At 34.0% G+C, this 20,665-nt stretch overlaps 1 protein-coding gene across 3 annotated transcripts in view; it reads left to right on the forward strand.

Moving 5' to 3' along the window:
* The window catches only part of PCLO (piccolo presynaptic cytomatrix protein), a 391,256-nt gene that overhangs the window by 273,310 nt on the left and 97,281 nt on the right, over positions 1-20,665 (forward strand). For all 3 annotated transcript variants that reach the window (XM_025291036.3, XM_044946575.2, XM_045166378.1), the window contains exon 10: positions 893-1,018. In XM_025291036.3, the coding sequence (XP_025146821.3) occupies positions 893-1,018 (126 nt within the window). The remainder of the gene's footprint in view (positions 1-892; positions 1,019-20,665) is intronic.

A 20,665-nucleotide genomic window follows, 5' to 3' on the forward strand; every position in this document is an offset into this window, starting at 1 on the left:
AAATTTGAAAAAAAAATTAAAAAAAAGGAGAATTCTGCTTTCTTTTAGTGCTTTCATTTTAAAATCTTCTTGACATTTGTAACAAAAATATGTGAAGCTGTATACACTAGCTGTTTTTTAGTTTACTCTTTTAAAATAAACTTAAAATGTCAACAGTTTATTTGATTCAATTAGATCTCTCATAATGATCATCACTTCTCAGCCTTTTGGCTAAGATCAAGTATAGTGTGTAGATTTCTCATAATAATCATTTTCCATCTTTTATCTGCGTCGCTAATTATAGAAAAATCTGTTCTGTGGAATAAGGAACAGTTTACCAAATTGCTCATCAGTAAAGAATGCTTTTATTATCCCTGTATTAAGTGCCATATTAATGCACAAACAATATTAGTTTCTGAATTAAGGCTGAAATGTGAACAATAATTCATAAGTTATGATCATGGTTTCACTTTATCAGTTGGAGTCATTTATGTCTTCTCAATTTATGATAGCCATTACTTCCTTTTTGTAAGTTAAATGCTCATCAATTTCATAAATGAATTTTTTGCTCTGAAATTATTTATACTGGGAACATCGTCATATAAAATTCTTGCAACATATATGATCAAAATGGACAAAACTTTATTATATTATTGAATATGGCTGAAATAAAAAATAAAAATTATTTGTTAATGTCAGATTAATCATTATAGATCCTACCAGATCTCAGATAATTCTCTTTCCTATCAACTACTATGAAATCATAATATTGTTCTTTTGTTATTAGTGTCCAGTTCCAATATTCATTTGGGGTTAACTTCTACATATCAGAACCCATTTTTTCTGCACCTTATCACTTGTGGTAACTGTTGTCCTTTCTTATTGCTAATAATTTGCTAACTTTTCCATACAGGTAACGGATTAGGAATTAGAATTGTGGGTGGTAAAGAAATCCCTGGACATAGCGGAGAAATTGGAGCCTATATTGCCAAGATTCTTCCTGGGGGAAGTGCCGAACAGACAGGGAAACTTGTGGAAGGTAAGAATAAGGATTTCAGAGTAAATTAAAATGAATGTGCTCATATTAAACATATCTTAATTTGATCGGAAAGTTTTCTCTTCTTTTACTGTCTAGGAAAACCTCTCTTTGTGGTTAAAGGTGACATTGTGGTATAGTAAAGGAAGATATGTCCACCACTGTATTTATTTTATTTTCAATTGCATTGTCCTTTTGCATTGCGGAGTATCTTGTTTAAGAAACAGTAATTAGTCAAGATTTTTTTACTGACTGGGACAATATACATTTAAAAAGTACTTTGATTAAAGGGACTAGTGATTCATAAACACCAAGAAAAATCATATTGAAATCAGTGCCATAAAAACATCAGATGATTTGATACCTGCTAAAGTCAGGTCAACAAACTGTGGATGACCCACAGGCCAAATCCATCCGCTGTTTGTTTCTGTAAGCATCGTTTTATTGCAATACGGCAAGAATTGTTAATTTACATGTTGAGCATGAGTATTTCCCACTGCACAAACAGTACTGCATTCACAACAAACTATATGATTTGCAAAGCCTAAATATATTCTCTCTGACCCTTTAGAGGAAAAAAAAATTGTCAAATCCTATGTTAGGTACTATTCTATTCAACTTATTACATCATAAGTATTAAAATAATGAACTTTACAAGTCTATATAGTGGGCCATAAAATGATCTTACTTTTAATTTCAGTAAAATGTTACCTTGAGTCTCAAGATGATGTGGTCATTTACATTTTCAAAATTCCAACATCGAGATAGCTTACAAGATTTCAGTGATACTATTTGTCATGAATATTTTTATCATAAAACAGTAGTTTTATCGTAAATCATTTTTTTTGTTTTTATCCTAAATTAGATGCTTATTTAGAAAGTGTTTTGCTGTCACTTCATAATTTAATGTTGCCTGTTATTGTTTAAAACTTAATCATGTTAAAATTATTCACTGCCATATTCTTAAATATATTGGAACCTACCAAAAAGTCCCTGGATATTCTGACAGACTATTAGAATAAACACAGACTTGAGGCAGTATTTATTTATCACAGTGCTCTGCTGAAACCAGCTTGACCAACTCACTGCGAGAAGCTTTGCACATCTCTTCCCAGCTTCACTTTGTGTCATCATGTTGATAGCTTGAATTGGCCATGGTGAGAGTATTTAAACATGAAAATAGACAAATGCTATAAATCAAACCTTTTTGTTCATTTAGTTGGTTATTGATTTTCAGAAAGCTAGTTTACCAGGATATTGCCAAATATATAACTGGAAGTATATTATTTAAAATATTCTAATTATATTCATACAATAGCAAAAATTGGGAGGGCTAGCTAAATGAAAAAGAAGACTATATGAATCAAAACATAACCATTAGGAACAAACACTGGATCTGTATGAATTTTCAATGACTGTAATCCTATCATGCCTAATACTATTCTCTTGGTACTACAGTCTAGGTAAGATACAAAGGTTGAGGCCCATTTGTAAGTATGGGCATGATATGTTTACTTTCAGATAGCATACTTCAGAAAGAAATGAATATGCTGTTTTTCTTTTAGAATAAAATTTGCAACTTAGTAACTGTGCCTAATATAGTTTGACAAAGACACTTGGATAATTTAAAGATAAAATAGAACAGTCTTATGGACTCTGAGAGAGAGGGAGAGGGTGGGGAGATTTGGGAGAATGGCATTGAAACATGTAAAATATCATGTATGAAACGAGTTGCCAGTCCAGGTTCGATGCACGATACTGGATGCTTGGGGCTGGTGCACTGGGACGACCCAGAGGGATGGAATGGGGAGGGAGGAGGGATGAGGGTTCAGGATGGGGAACACATGTATATCTGTGGCAGATTCATTTTGATATTTGGCAAAACTAATACAATTATGTAAAGTTTAAAAATAAAATAAAATTTAAAAAATAAATAAAGATAAAATTTCATAACCTTTGTCTTAACAACATGAAAATCACCAAATGCTACAAACCAGGATGGTTTTAAGTACAGTTTCAATGAAGTACTCTATGTTGAAGTGACTCTGTCTGTATTTGGTAGCTTATGTGGCTATTTTTAAATTCATGCACCTAAATTAAAAATAGATGTAATGCAAACTCATTCAAGAAAGAAAACTGAAATGAACCTAAAATTACATTTGTGATTTTATAAACTCAGAGACTGCCATTAAAGTCCTCATCTTTTTTTGGAACTGAGAGTTTTGCAGGTTGTTTCATTTGTTTAAGTGGGAACTCATTAAAAGCTATGTGCATATGACTTGGGATTCCCTAGTGGCTCAGAAAAGAATCTGCCTGCAAGGCAAGAGATCCGGGTTTGATCCCTAGGTCAGGAAGATCCCCTGTGACTTAAGATTTTACTTGTATTAATTGTATTATTTATTAATTCTCCCAAAGTTTTACCAAGGTGCCAAGCCAGGCCTTTCTGAGTATACATCCTCTTTAGAGTTCAGTTTTTGCATAACTCATAGCCATAATTTGCTATTTATGATTTCCAGATTTACTTTATTTTCTCATAAAACATAAATCTTTAATACAGTTCTTGGTAGTATTTCTATTAGATTCATGATGATATTGGATTGGCCAAAAAGTTTGTGTTTTTTCCATTAGATGTTATGGGAAAACAAATGAACTTTCTGGCCAGCCTAATATCTTAACTGTCAAAATAAATACTGTATTTGAAACATTAAATATTTTGAGGAGTGATTTTGACATATGAAGGGCTTCCCTGGTGGCTCAGATGGTAAAGAATCTGCCTGCAATGCAGGAGAGCTGGCTTCAGTTAGGGTTGGGAAGATCCCCTGGAGAAGGGAATGGCAACCCACTCCAGTATTCTTATCTGGGGAATTCCATGGACATAGGAGCCCTAGTGGGCCATAGTCTATGGGGTCGCAAAGCGTCTGACATGACTGAGTGACTACACTTTCACTTCTGACATAGGATAAGTCGTTTACTTTCTCCTATCCAAAGTTATACCTGTGTTCTATGCCACCAGGCTAAAATGATAAAGATTCATTGTTGTTGTTGTTGTTTTTTCAGTCTACAAATGAACTGACTAGAAGGCTATCAGTCCAAGTTAGTATCTACAGACTTACTTTGTTGAGACCAGTCTATTTTCTGACTTTAGTATGTGTGCAGGTGCTCAGTGCCATCTGATTCTTTATGACCCCATGGACTTGCAGCCCACCAGCCTCCTCTGTTCATGAGACTTTCCAGGCAAGAATATTAGAGTGGGTTGGCATTTCCCTCTCCAGGGAATCTCTCCAATCCAGGGATTGAACCTGAATCTCTTGCCTCTTCTGCATTGGCAGGCAAATTCTTTACTACCAGCACCACCTGGGATGGCCCTATAATTTGTTTTGTCTACAGTTATGTGTTTCATTCATATGTGATATCCTTAGGGAACTCAGCCTCAAGCTGGAATAGATGATCAAAAAATTTCAGAGCAGTAGATTCATTGAAACAGTACTCTTATTTTTATGCCTGATGTGAAATATTATAATAATACCAATTCTCTCTCACTGGAGTTTTGGATTTTTTTTAATTTTTAAAATTGTGTTCATGAATGTTAATTTTTAAAGATTTATTTATTGAAGAGATTGAATTTGGTTAATTTGCCACAGTTTGAAGTTAATTCTTTTCTAAGGAATATTATATGTGTATATGTGTGTGTGAGTGTGTGTGCATAAATAGATGGATGAAATGTTTTTTGTGTTTATGTAATTTAGTTTCTCCATTTTTATGATGAATTCCAGGTGGACATAGGAATTGATTTGATCTCTTCCTGATATGTCTTTCTTTCACATTCTGTATACAGAAGTATATAGACAGTCTTTATGACTCAAATTTGTCTTCCAGTTGATTTAAAATGTGAATGACAATTGATTGACTATAGAATTTTTAGACTGTACTTTTTACCACTCCAAAATATAAAGCTACTATTCTCAGTTTAACTGTCTATTGTTTTCTCTAAATTTGGTCATTTTTCCTATCATAAGTTGTTCAGACTTTTCATGGTTTGACATGTTGACTGACACTCAGAGACATGGACTCTGTGTTGATTTTTCAAATCTCCTCTACTTTATTCTCTGAACTTATGCATTTAAAATATACTGATCAATGATGTAGATTTCTTAATGTTCATATTCTGAAAGTACCCACTTATGTAACTAAATTATTAAATGGAAGAGAAAAAAGTAACCCTAGTATGTTTTCTGAATCACTACTCTGTTTATTTCTTTGAAAAAAGATTTTGATTCAACCTTTTTAAAAAAATCTTTCTGAACAAGGTTGTCTATCATGTTAAATAATGTAAAAGAATTTTATGGTTCAGAATCCTGAGAATTAGCAATAATTTTATTGCAAAATACTTAGGCTATATTCAAGAAATTGGTTTTAAAACACTCCTAATATTATCTCATGTGCCTTAAAATTTAAAAAAACATGCAATAGAAAATATTCCTTTAATTTAAAATTTCCTGAACCAATATTTTAGTCAACAGTAGTTTTCTGAAAGAACTCAGGCAGTCAGGTACTTGAAGGATCCTAATCATTCAAAATCTTAAAATTTATCTCCCAGAAACATTTAGTAAACATTCTTAAACAACTACTAGACAAAGAATGATCTTTTTCTGCCTATTATCCTGTTTTTTCACACATAAGTTCAGTCTTTGTTCTGTTGAGAAAATGAAGACAAAAGATCTAGCAGATTAAGTTACAAATCTAATTAAGTTTCTAGAGTGCCAGATTTGCTATTTGCTTTAAGATTAAAATGTTAACAGTTTTAGATCAACAATGTTGGAGCCGTGAAATGCTCACCAGTATTGGGGTTTTAGATAGTGTATAGTTTTCTAATTTTGGTCTTTTTTTTTTTTTTAATTGGAGGATAAATGCTTTACAATATGCTGGTTTCTGCAGTAAAACAATGAGAATGAGTCATAATCCAGGCACACACACACACACACACACATTTATCCCTTCCCTATTGAGCTGCCCTCCCTGGTCCTTCTTACCCCTCTCCTCCTCCTTTCCCACCCCTCCAGGCTATCACAAGACACTGGGCTGGGCTCCGCATGTTATATAGCAGCTTCCCGCTAGTTATCTGTTTTACATACAATAGAGTATATATGTCAGTGCCACTTTCTCTGTTTCTCCTATCCTCTCCTTTCCCTGGGCTTCCCTTGTGACTCAGCTGGTAAAGAATCCACCTCCAATTCTGGAGACCTGGGTTCAATCCCTGGGTTGGGAAGATCCCCTGGAGAAGGGAATGGCTACCTGTTGTGTCCACAAGTTCATTCTCTTCATCTGCATCTCCATTCCTACCCTGCATATAGGTTCATGATATTGTTTCTTTTTCAATTAATTTGAGCACTTAAAAGTATACTAAATATATGGACTTTGAAAGTATATTTATAACTTGCCACTTTATATCTCTATCCTTAGGCAAGTGATTATAAACCTTATGTATATTAAATAACAATACAGAGTTCCATATAATCAACACTATGATTAACAGCCTCAAAGAATTAGAGGCTTCTTCAGTAATAAACTTACTTTTCTGCGGGCTATTTTACCTATTGAAACCTACATATCATTGAAGTTTTAGGAAGTTTTGAACTCATGGCATGATTTAAAAATGGCATTTTCTTTAAAAATAAATCTTAGAGAATAGCAAGGAAAAATAAGAAAGCCATCTTAAGTGAACAATGCAAAAAGTAGAGGGAAACAATAGAATGGGAAAGACTAGAGATCTCTTCAAGAAAATTGGAGATACCAAGGGAACATTTTCATGCAAAGATGAGCACAATAAAGGACAGACATGGCAAGGACCTAACAGAAACAGAAGAGATTAAGAGAGGTAGCAATAATACACAGAACTATACCAAAAAGTTCTTAATGACCCAGATAACTGTGATGGTGTGGTCACTCACCTAGAGCCAGACATCTGGAGTGTGAAGTCAAGTGGGCCTTAGGAAGCATCACTGTGAATAAAGCTAGCAGAGGTGATGGAATTCCAGTTGAGCTACTTCATATCCTAAAAGATGATGCTATTAATGTGCTACACTCAATATGCCAGTAAATTTGAAAAACTCAGCAATAGCCACAGGACTTTAAAAGTTCAGTTTTCATTCCAATCCCAAGGAAAGGCAATGCCAAAGAATGTTCAAACTACCATGCAATTGGACTTATTCCATATGCTAGCAAAGTAATGCTCAAACTCTTTAAGGTAGGCTTTGCTTCGATAGTACATGAACTAAGAACTTCCAGATGTACAAGCTGGATTTAAAAAAGGGCAGAGGAACCAGAGATCAACTTGCATTATCTGCTGGATCATAAAAAAAGCAATAAAATTCCAAAAAATGTCTACTTCTGCTATATTAACTATACTAAAGCCTTTGACTGTGTAGATAACGACAAACTGTGGAAAATTCTAAAAGAGATGGGAATACCAGACCACCTTACCTGCCTCTTAAGAAACCTGCATGCGGGTCAAGCAACAATTAGAACCAGACATGGAACAATGGACTGGTTCCAGATTGGGAAGGGAGTACATCAAGGCTGTATATTGTCACACTGTTTGTTTGACTTCTGTGCAGAATGCAAGACTCACAAGCTGGAATCAAGCTTGGGAGAAATACCATCAACAGATAATCAGATGATACTACTCTAATGACAGAAAGCAAAGAGGAACTAAAGAGCCTCTTGATGAGGGTGAAAGAGGAGACTGACAAAGCTGCCTTAAAACTCAGTGTTCAAAAAACTAAGATCATGGTTCCCATAATATCATGGCAAATAGATGGGAAAACAGTGGAAACAGTGACAGATTTAATTTTCTTGGGCTCCAGAGTCACTACAGATTGTGACTACAGCCACTAAATTAAAAGACGCTTGCTCCTTGGACGAAAAAGCTATGACAAACATAGCGTATTAAAAAAGCAGAGACATCACTTTGCTGACAAAGGTCCATATAGTCAAAGCTATGGTTTTTCCAGTAGTCGTATATGGATGTGAGATTTGGACGTAAAGGAGGTGGAGCACCCAGGAATTAATGCTTTCTAACTGTGGTGCTAGAAAACACTATTGATAGTCCCTTGGACAGCAAGGAAATCAAACCAGTCAATCGTAAAGGAAATCAACCGTGAATATTCATTGAGTGGAATGATACTGAAGCTGAAGCCCTAATATTTTGGCCTTCTGATGCGAAATGTCAACTGATTGGAAAAGAACCTGATGTTGGGAAAGATTGAGGGCAAAAGGAGAAGGGGCAACAGAGGATGACATGGTTGGATGGCATCACCAACTCAATGGACGTGAGTTGGAGCAAATTCCAGGAGATGGGGAAAGACAAGGAAACCTGATGTGCTGCTGGTCATAGGGTCACAAAGAGTCAGACATGAATTAGCAACTGAACAATAAAAACAACTTTATGTATCTTCACAGATCAAAGTTCCAACCATCTCCAAATTTGAGGAGTCTATAACACAATTGTCAGTATTTTATGAACAGGCACAGACTTTGTTCATTTTTTATCTGATAAAGACCAAATTCAGTTCTTTGTGTTCAATACTATTTGTGCCTCTTATCTCTTTTGTCCTTTGACATGGAGTTCTTTTTTCTCCATACCCAGTGCTCAACACAGGTGCCTCATAAAATATTTCAAGCAATATATGTAGAAATGAGTAATGAAGAATTCCTTTTTAATTACAAAATTTGGTACTCACTAATATATCACTTCATACAAGGTTATGTGAAGCAAAAAAAAAAATGATATTGAGTTGGCCAAAATGTTCATCCAGGTTTTTCCATAAGATGTTACAGAAAATGAACATTTTGACCAACCCAGTACGTGTACTTACACTCTTACTACTGGTAAAGAATCATGTACATTTAGAACAGCATCTATATTTGTTAGCACAACTTTTGATTATCTTTTAAGAAAGGAAGATCAAAATAGATAGTTTCCTCTGGGCACATGTTCTTATAACTGTGGACTTAGGTGTTCATAAATTTATACATGTTTGCTCTCTCTTTTTTTTTTTTCTCTTAGTTTTTATTTGCCCTGAATTTAAATTCAGGTCTCTGGAGTGGAAGTGGGTAATTGGATGGTTCCTGATAGAGAAAAACCTCTCCCAATCTGGAAAATGCAGCACCCTTTCCCTCTGGTGGGTTCTTCTCCAGTCCAGAATCTCCCAATTATCACGTTGGCCCTCTGATGGAGAGAGGGTGAAGGGCACAAAACAGATGAGTTTTAAATTCGAAGTTAAAATCTTAACTCAAAATAACAAGTCCTACGTGGAAGTGTTTGCTGCCTGACACATGTCTTTCTGATTTATTTGCACTTAAATGGTGAGCTTTCAATCCTGGAAAATTTTACTGAAGCAACTCAGTGGCTGCATTTCTCTGTTACATGGTGAAAACAGAAAGTCAGAGTTTGATGTTTACTAATTCATTGAAAATGGATGTGATTTTCCTTAGTCTGAGCTTCCTCCACAATCAGGAAAATTGCTTTAATAGATTTGCCTTTTAAGATTCCTCATGTAGTGGGGTACACAGCTCAACATCCATATCTTCTGTTCTGCCTTCCCTCATGGGAGTGGGATAGGGGAGCTTCTTCACATTCTGGTTTGATGTATGCAATATAACACTTAATTAGGTACCAGCCTGCAATTTTTGTTGCAAATGTTTGAGCATACAAAAAAAGCTATAGAGAGTAGTATGATAAACACAAATGTATTCATCAGACTGTTTTAAGTCTCAATGTTTTGCCTTTTTGCTTCATATTTTTAGGAGAAATAAGTATCTATAAATCAATGAAAGCCTCCTGTAGTTACCTCTCCTCTTCCAAACCTCTTACTAACCCAAAATATATCACGACAGTATGAGAATACCCTTCACTTGCTTTAATTTATTTTTATGTATGCATTCATAAAGTTTATAAGGATTCATTTTGCTTGTTTATGAAATTTTTATAGAAATGATAGCTTACTGTACATGAATTTTTGCCACTTTTTTTAGTCCCAACATTTATGAGATTTATATAATGTGGTATGTGTAGCTGTAGTTGTTTATTTTAACTGCAGGGCAGAAGATTTTTAAGGAAAGAAAAATTCATTTTTATTATTTTTAAAAAATTTTTATTGGGTGTAGTGAATTTACAATGTTGTGTTCATTTCAGGTGTACAACAAAGTGAAACTCTTATAGATTATCTACTCTTTTTTAGATTCTTTTCATATAAAGGCCATTACAGAGTACTGAGTAGAGTTTCCTGTGCTACACAATAGGTCCTTATTAGTTACATATTTTATATGTATAGTAGTATGTATGTGTCAGTCCCAATCTTCCAGTTTATTCACCCCCACCCTCTGATAGCCATAAGTTTATTATCTACATCAGTAACTCTATTTCTGTTTTGTAGATAACTTCATTTGTAGTACAGGGCAGAATTCTATTACTATATGGCTCAACAATGTTTAACTAGTCTCTGGTTATGTATATTACATATGAGGTTTTGATTTTTTGTGTATATTTCAAACAACGCTGTAATTGATTTTCTGAAATCCTTTCCTTTTCCTTTTGCACATATGCAGAAGTTTCTTCTACAGGTTCATTTTCTGGGTGATAATAACTCATATTGATAAATAATGTAAGAGAATATTACGTTGTTTCTTCAACTGTAGCTGATTTTTCCAAATTGTTCTCCAAAGTGTTATACCACTTTTACATTCATCTTTAGTAAATTAGGGTTCTTATTCCTTTATATTCTTGTTCCTCTTACTCTGAGTTTTCTTTTTCAAATACAATATAAAATGATAGCCCATTGTGTTCTTCATTTGCTTGCCTTCAGTAATATTGAATGTGATAGTATTTTATTAATCTTATTACCTTTGGGGTTTTCCTCATCTGTGATTTGCTTGTTTCTTTGGCTTATTCTTTATTGAATTGTTTGTGTATTTTTAAATGAATTTCAGAGAATCTTTATATATTCTGGTTATAAGCATTTGTCGAGTAGGTAGCTGAGTATGTGGCTTGTTTCTTTTGTTTCTTTAGTGTCTGTCTTTTTTTTAGTTGAAACTGAAACGTAGTCAGCTTATCATTTTGTTTCTCTTTAGCAGTATAAACATTCTATATTATTTGGGAAATTCTCCTTGCTCCGAAGTCCTCAAATATTAGCCTGTATTTTTTTCTAAAACTTTTAAAATCTCACTTTTTATATACTGCCCTTATAGATGTAGAATCAGGTGTTTTTAATCTATCTGTGGTCTCTGAAATTTTAGTTTTCTCCCCCATCAGTATGGATAATCAGTTGCCTGTGCACAATTTATTAAACAGTGTAGCATTGTTCCACTGATCTACAATACCCATCTGTCATATATTGATTTTTTTATACATGTGTGGGTCTTTTATAATATCTTTGTTCTATGAGATATTGGTCTCTTTGTCTATCCCTACATCAATGTCACACTGTTTTAATTATGATGCCTTTATTTTAAGTCCTAACATATGGTAGGTAATCTACCATACTGCTATTCAAAATCATCATAATTGTGAAATACATTACCTGTGTAATACTTTTCATATGTCAACAGTTTCCATAAGAGAACAGTAAATCTATAAGAACTAAACATCTTTTAGCCATTGAACCAAAAGCAGTTATTTGTTTATATTGATAGATTGTCCAACTGAAAATTAATTGAAGTATTTTGAAGATAAATTGTATCTTGATTTTTGATAATAAAATCATATTTGTTTGGAGAATGCTGTTTGAAGCTAAGATAGGAATATATGTTAAGTAGGAAGATAGTGTTAAGTTCTAAATGTAGCTTCAAGAAACTTCTTAATAATCAATAGAGGTATAGACTAGGAGAGCAAAAGTTTAAAACCAATAATATTCAATGTTTGCTTATGGATTTAGCCAGAGATATATGGAAAATTAGCTTCTGCAGGCTGCTAGGCCTGTGAAAAAATGAGTTTATCTCAGTTTGTTCATATCCTATTCTGTGAGGAAATGTACCTGTGGTATAAATTCTAATTCATGGATATTTCCAAATTCTCAGTTTCTAGTTGTCTCAGTGAAGGGGATTTGATTCATCTAGCTAGCTCCTTTTAAAGGTGAATCGGTGTGGTTTCTGGCAAAAAAGAAAAATATTGTTGGGTGTATGTTTGAGAATTAGAAATTGGAGTGGAGATGATGTTAGCTGTTTTTGGCATGTGGTTTTGATTTTAGAAGTTGGCCTCTGGAATTCCCTGTACTGAAGAAGTCTATGGTAGGAGAACTAATTTCAGTAGAGGACACACTCCTGTGTGACTTAAAGGAGAATGTTCCGAGGCAAGAAAGTCTCTATTTCTGCTTATGCTTTTTTGGCATATGTTACAGATGGCATGGCAGTGATCAAGGTTGGAGAACAAGAAACACACCACACAGATGAGTGAGCTTCCTTGTACTTGTTCCAGGGGGATTACCAGGTATGGATTGGTCGTTAGCATGAGACTTCTCAGAATTCCTACAAGATAGTATGTCAGGTACACACAGCACAAGATCACATTTCTTGTTGATTCAAAGGTTTTTCTAAAAAAAATTTAAAAATTAGGAAACTATCTTCTGGGAAGAAAAAACACAAATTGTGGATACCTGGATGGGTAGGTTATAATATACTATTTTGAAGATGCAGTGATATCATACTTACATAATAATGATTAGCTGTATTGACTAGATAAAGCAAGGCATTTCTCTTCTTTATCCATTTATTTGGAAATTAATCAGAAGGAATTGTGTTTGAGTCAATACTTCTGATATGGACACCAAGAAAATGAAATAATTGCCCCTTTTCACATTTTTTGGTATGTACAATACTCCATATCCTAATTTGATTAGTTTATCAATAAGAGTGGTATGCCTTGAAATACACGTGTATGTTCAAGTGACACTGTTTAACCATGAACAATTGTCTCTGTTCTTAAATTTCTGGATTTGTCTAATCAGTATATCATAATTGGTTACATTTTCTCTGGGTTTGAACTTGGAGTGGTTATTTTGGAAGTAAGGGTGCTGAACTCTGCTTAATACCTATACTGTACCTTCAGACAGCCAATGCCTTAGCATCTTTATTACATAAAGAGAATGTTTTTTTTTTTTTATTTTTAAACTTTACATAATTGTATTAGTTTTGCAGAGAATGTTTTTAGAGTCAAAGACATCAGGATTTAGATTGAGCTCTAGCACTTACTGCCTGGAAAATTTGTTTAACTTTTAGTACCTTGTTATTCTCAGTTGGGAAATTGGCATAATAATAGTGTCTGCCATATTGTTATCAGCAAAAATAATATATCAGAAACATTTAATATAGTGTTTGTCACAGTGTTTCGCAGAAGTAGAGGTACTTATTTTGAAAACCTTTGATGGTAAGAGGAGCCTGTGCTATTAAACTTGAATTCGATCCCCTCTATCAGTATGTGCATAGATAATTGACCATATTCAGGTCTGAGCTCTGAACTGCAAGGATTTAGAACACTCCTAATAGACAAAGCACAGACTTGAAGTCAGAAGACTGAATTAACACCATCCTCATGTTGCTAGGCAAGTTGTTTATGTTCTTTGAATCTCCTTTTATCTCATCTGTATGGGTTGGTATTTCAACTAGGAGGCTTCACGACCTATCTCACCAGGTTAACTGAAAGTATAAAAGGAGCTGATACGTTTTTTGTGCTTAAGCAAGTGCTTTGTTAACTATAAATAGCTAGACTAGCTGAAGAAGCTATTTTGTTGAAGGTAGACAAAAATCTTTTCATAGATGATGGTTAATCATACAAAGTTCAGGCTTCCTGTAAGAGGGAGCATTGATCTGCTAGAGGTATCTGCTATAATAGAAAATCATTTTAGGTATCCAGTCTGAATAATTTTTTTTTTAATTTAATGCCTGAAGTGATTAAGTCACGTCTCATGTAAATATCAGAGAAGGCAATGGCAACCCACTCCAGTACTCTTGCCTGGAAAATCCCGTGGACGAAGGAGCCTGGTAGGCCAGTCGTGAAGAGTCGGACACAACTGAGCGACTTCACTTTCACTTTTTACTTCCATGCATTGGAGAAGGAAATGGCAACCCACTCCAGTGTTCTTTTCTGTAGAATTCCAGGGACGGGGGAGCCTGGTGGGCTTCCATCTATGGGGTTGCACAGAGTCAGACATGACTGAGGTGACTTAGCAGCAGCAGCAGCATACTGAGTTATACTGAGAGTGGTGGAAGAAAATTGAATTGCTTTTATTTTCTCTTAAACTACTTTTGTTTGCTTTTACTCCCTAGTTTTTACTAGATCCCATTACTGTCAGATATGGTGCTTGAGTTTTCTAAGTTCTAGCATATATGTATATGTGTGTATAAATTTAATATATAATTATGTGTGTGTGTTTAAATATATGCTCTGTAGAGCAACCTCTCTTGGTCCTATGAGATGTAAATGAAGAAAATATAGACCATACATTTTAGTAGGTGAAACTGAAATTAACAAACCTATTCATAAGTATCACATAATAAGTGGTAATAAGTGCTGAGGAGAAAAAGATAACCAGGAGGATGCATACACCATAGGGTGGGGTTGCAATTTCAGATGGAATGGTCAGGGAAAGGTTCACCAAGAAGGCAAAAACTGAGGAAAGCCCCCAAGGAGAGGAAGGAGTCAGCTTACAGTTATTGGTCTTACAGGCAGAGGAAAGAAAAGGGCAAAAGCTCAGAGCAAGAGCTTACCTGGTATGTGCCAGGAACAGTAAGACCACATTGAGGTCAGCATGGCTGGCACTGGGTGAGGATGTGACAGAATATAGCAGGAGGTGTGGGCAGGAAAGTAATGGTGGTAACAGAGCAACAGAAGTAGCAGAGCTAGAATCTTGTAGGTCAGTGTAAGGACTTCAGCCTCTATTAATGTCAAATGAGAAGGCACTGGGCCGACACAAGCTGAATGACGTTTAAATAAAATCATTCCGACTGCTATAAGGATAATAGTTTGAAGGAGTAAAGATTAGGAAAGAGAGCAGTTAGGAAGCTACAGAAATAATCCAGGCATGAAATGTGGCTGTTCAGACCAAAGATGGGAACAGAGGACTTGGGGATAAATGATGCTATATCATGTATCTATAAATACTAATACAACATGTATATTAAATTTCAGCTCAGTGAAAATGACCTCAATATGTTTATTCATTTGTTCCCATACAGAGTATTCAAATTTCACAAGCCAAAAGGTACTATAAGCCCAAGTTTTTTTAAAAGTTAAGTTTTTAAAAAACTTAAATCGCTACATAATGTAAGAAACCTACAGAGCATTTAACATTCAAGTCTTAATCTTATTTTAATTAATACAATAAGTATACATTCTTTAATAGACATCATACAACTTAAAATGTGTAATTGTGTAGTTCTACAGGTGGCATTTCAAATGTTTTTTATTCCTATCACTTTCGAATTGTATCTCACTAAGAGCCACAGTTTTTAATGTTTATGATGAAAACTCATTCTGTAATGCATTTTTATATATGAAAATTATGTGTCTATCAATATCTACTTAGGTGTTGGAGAGGAACAAAAATGAATAAAATCTCTCAGTCTTTTATTTTTTTAATTTAAATAATAGGTTATACTCAGTCTTTTATTGAACTTAAATAGTTTATATTAATGAATTGTGAAAAATGGATTTAAATACTATACTTGAATAACTGATTCTCAGCAATTCCATGTTTTCCTCATCAAAGTATTTTCTGATGATTATGTTAGATATAAAAATGTATAATCCTATCTTCTGCTGAAATTTTGAATTCTTATCTTCTTCAGCAGTCTCCCCATTTCCAGTCTGTCTCTGCCTTCATTCATTCATTCAGTAAACACATGTACAGATGTAGAAATTCACAGGACAGCAGCGGAGACAGTTACACAAATGCATAATGTAAAATAAAGTGTTTTGAGTGTAACAATAGAAATATGTACAAGAGAAAACATGAAAGAGACTGACATTAACATACAAACTGCAGACAGTTATTGAAATGAGAATTTTATTAAGGCAAATTTTTCTTATGTCTTCCATTAGCCTGAGTTTAATGTAATTTACCATGGCTTTCATAACTTATACCAATCCATTATAATTTATTTTTATACATCACCTTTCTCATTTCTAAGCTTAAGACTGGAGCTGTAATCTTGTTTACTTTTATGAGCATGTGTTCATGATGCCCCTACTTTTAAGTAGGAGAAATCATGATAGAAATCATGATTAATGATATGACCCAGCATCTCTCTAGTCCTGTCTTTGACACATACAGTACTTTTATCATAAATAAGTACATTTATTCATATTGATTATGCACATAAATCTATGGTTATTAGCTATAAAAATAGCCAAAATCTTATAAGTAGATATTCTGTATGTTTTAAACAAAAATGCTACTAATATTCTTGGGCTTAGATGAAGAGTCAGGAATCTTGCCTTTTGAACTACCACTCAATGTAATTTCTAAAGATCTGTAAAAACAAGGATAGTTACATTTATTCTACATATTTTACTGAATAGCTATAAAGTTTAAATGAGGATAAGTGGTCAAAATAACTTTTAAAAAAAATCCCATATTGGTGTGATTAACTTAAGTGAAATGGGTCTAATTTTATTCCTTTTGATCAAAAAAGACTTCTTTATTCCTATTAAACAAAAAAGTTTTGTTTAATTTATCTAAAATATATTGCCATTTTATTTATCTAAAATATATTACCATTATCATGTTTGCTTCTGACTTAGGGGAAGTAATTTCTCTATGTAAATTTTAAAGAGCTGGAGGGAAATAATTGAGTTTTGTTCTCTATCATTTGGCAGATATTGCTGTTAAAGTGTTGTCTTCTTAGACAACTTTGGTTCATTAGTGGAAAATTCAATTGTTGTAATATGTTTTATATACTAATAATATATATTAAAATTACATTCTGTTTACTAAAAGTGATTGAGAACTTTTTAAACAGAATTCTACCATTGAATGTTATGTATTTAACATTCATCAAGCCAAAGTGAATTATTTGCTAATTCTTCTTCATGATATAAATAATAAAATATTGGCATTTCTTATGAAGTAACACATAATTCATTTTCTTTTTTTAAAGTTTCTCTCATGGTGATAAAATGGTTATTATTGTTTGAAATGACTCCTCTGTTTTATTTCTATCCCTTAAGTATTTAAATGATAAAAGAACTTCTGTAATTTAAAGTTCACTTTTTAGGTTTTGATTATCCCATTCATAATAATTCTGTAGTATCTTTGGCTCAAAATAAGAAACATATGAAATCCACATTTGTATGCACAAAAATTGATCATGCGATATTTCTAGTGATGAGTACTTAGGTTATGATTTTTTTTGATTCCTTCTGTGAAAAAAAAGTATTTTTTTATACTCTATAATAAGTATATTGGAATCTCTTTTGCTCTTCAATTTTGATTAGGGGATTTCATTTTAGAACTTTAATTTTCAAAATATAAATTTCTTTCTGTCTGATTTTGCACATGATTTAAAGTTACAACTTAGAAATCAAAGTTCTGCATATTTTATCTGTTTCTATAACATTCATAATGTTATGAAACATTCATAACGTTATGAAATAGAATTTGTATCTTATATATATATGTATTCTTGGTGGAGATGATTTTTTTGCAACTGGTTTAAATATTTCTTGTGTTTATTAGGAAACACTTTACCAAATATAAATTGATGATATTTTGTGTTAAACTCCATTCTCTGAGTAGTGGGATATATTTAAATAACTTTATAAATGGAATAATACAGAATACATGAATACCAAAAAAGATTAAGAACATAAAGTTAAAATCCTTGATGTTTCACTAGGGATACTTAAAGCAGAGGAGGCACCAGTTAAGAAAAGCATCTCTCATGCACAATTGTGTGACTTAACCTAGCTTCCTATAACCATTTAACCCAACTCTGTGTCTCTATATAATCATGCTTGCATTTTGGATTAATCTGTTACTGTTAGCTGGTCATGGTATTTGATGATATTAATCTGTTCATGCCATTTAATTAGAAAATAAATAGAAAACATCTACTCTGAGTATTTTGACAAAATAAATTGGGAAATTAAATGGAGAAAAGTTTTTAATTTATGAACTGCAACCTGATTTAAATGAGATGTTAGCATCATGTACCTATCATTGGATATCTCCATGCTGCTGCTGCTGCTGCTAAGTCACTTCAGTCGTGTCCGACTCTGTGCGACCCCATTGACGGCAGCCCACCAGGCTCCCCCGTCCCTGGGATTCTCCAGGCAAGAACACTGGAGTGGGTTGCCATTTCCTTCTCCAATGCATGAAAGTGAAAAGTGAAAGTGAAGTCGCTCAGTTGTCATGTGTTATATTATTTTGGAGAGGATATATCAAATTTCAGTACCTATAAACTGTTTCCTGCCTTATTCCGCCACATTCTATTTAAGTCTATATGAAGTAACATATCTAATTCTAAACACCTTAAACTGTAGCCACAGAGTAACTTTGGCATCAATACCAAACCTTCCAGGAAATACTGAGCTGGAATAATAGATTATGTTAATAATCATAGTGATTAGAAAAAGAATTCTATAATGATAACCTTCTTCAAGTTGAACCCACAAATCATGGCTAAATACATTTCCCTTTTTACCTTAATTCTGTCTAAAAAGCATGATTTTGCAACACCATCCTGGTGTATAATAAGCACATTACATTTTCTGTAAATCAAATGTGATCAATTCCAATCTTTCTTTCATCTACTGTTGAAAAATTGAATCACATTTATTATTTGATGCTTCTCTCCCCATGAGCGCTAGAGAAATTCCCAGTGAGGGTCTTACACATTCTAGAACAATGAAGGTTGGATCCCTGTACATTGACCTGCACCACAGAGAGAGTGGTGATCTAGCCAGCCCACTTCCTTGAGTGGGTGGTGCCCTTATACTATGACCAAATTTTCATGAAAGTAATTCTGTCTAATCTGAGCCACCAAATCTAAGGTCAGCGTTTCTAAAGGCACCACATAGAAATTTCTCTTTGAAGTAATGCCATCTTCCCTGGATAATATAAGCAAATAGAATGCTGCTCCCTACTGCCTTTGCAACCTCCAACCACCATTGTTAGGGGAGATCTTCTCCCTACAACTCTTTACCTCCCATTCTTTTTATTCATCCTACATTCTTTTTTTCCCCTTTTTAAAATTGCACTTACTACTTTTAACATGAGGCCTAATCTCTTCATGGTTTTTAACATAACATTTAGATAACAATACAGTATTGATATCTAAAGGCACAATGTTATTTCTCAGATATCTAAAGCTTATTTGTCTTGCAAAGCTGAGCTTTCATACAAGTTAATTAGAAATTCCCCATTTCCATTCTATTCTTTGCTCCTATGAGTTTGACTGTTTTAGATACATCATCCAGATGGAATCATGCAGTATTTATCCTCCTGTGACTGGGTTTAATTCATTTAGCATGATATTGTCAAGATTTATCCATGCCTCATATTACAAATTTCCTGAATTCAGGAGCAATAAAGGCCAAATAATATTCTTTAGTATTTCTAAACCGTGTTTTTCTTTATTGATTTATCTGTTAATAGATATTTAGGTTATTTCCACATTTGAGCTATTGTGTATAGCACTGCAGAGAATGTGGGAATGCTGATATCTCTTTAAGATCATCATTTCAATTCTTTTGAATAAATCTCCAGCAGTAGGATTGCTAAATCATGTGGTAATGCTATTTTCAACTTTTAGGAAACTTCAGACTGTTTTCCATAGTGGCTACACCATTTTGCAATGTAACCACCAGAATATACTAGTTCCAATTCCTTCACTTCCTTACCAACACAGAGTCGGACACAACTGAAGTGACTTAGCAGTAGCAGCAGTATATTCTGGTGGGCTATGACATAGTTTTAGTTAGCATAATTTGAATGAGTTTTCTTATTTACTGATACTAGCATTGGCCTGAGAGACAGTTAAACAGAGTTCCTATTTGCATTGCTGCTGCTGCTGCTGCTAAGTCACTTCAGTCGTGTCCAACTCTGTGCGACCCCATAGATGGCAGCCCACCAGGCTCCCCTGTCCCTGGGATTCTCCAGGCAAGAACACTGGAGTGGGTTGCCATTTCCTTCTCCAATGCATGAAAGTGAAAACTGAAAGTGAAGTCACTCAGTCGTGTCCAACTCCTAGCAACCCAATGAACTGCAGCCTACCAGGCTCCTCCGTCCATGAGGTTTTCCAGGCAAGAGTACTGGAGTGGGTGCCATTGCCTCTCCATTACCATTAAGTAAATATGTGGTGTTAGAAAAGTCATATCACTTCATGTTTTACTTCTCAATTGTAAAAAAAACTAAAACTACTATATCTAACAGGATCTTGCTTGCTTTATAATGAGTCTATAAAATAGTTGTGGCATGTTTTTACAAGACATTTTATTCATGCAATCCTCTTTCAGTGACCCTGGTCAATAATAAATTGACCAGTAATACTGCAAAGGAGGTGATAATCTGTTTTCTTTAAAAATTTTGTATGAATGGAGCTAAATCTGTTTTACACCTATAAGTGTAGAAGTCATTAATTCACAATACTTTCAGTAGA

This window comes from Bubalus bubalis, chromosome 8 (genome assembly GCF_019923935.1).
Source record: "Bubalus bubalis isolate 160015118507 breed Murrah chromosome 8, NDDB_SH_1, whole genome shotgun sequence".
NCBI classification, from domain to species: domain Eukaryota; kingdom Metazoa; phylum Chordata; class Mammalia; order Artiodactyla; family Bovidae; genus Bubalus; species Bubalus bubalis.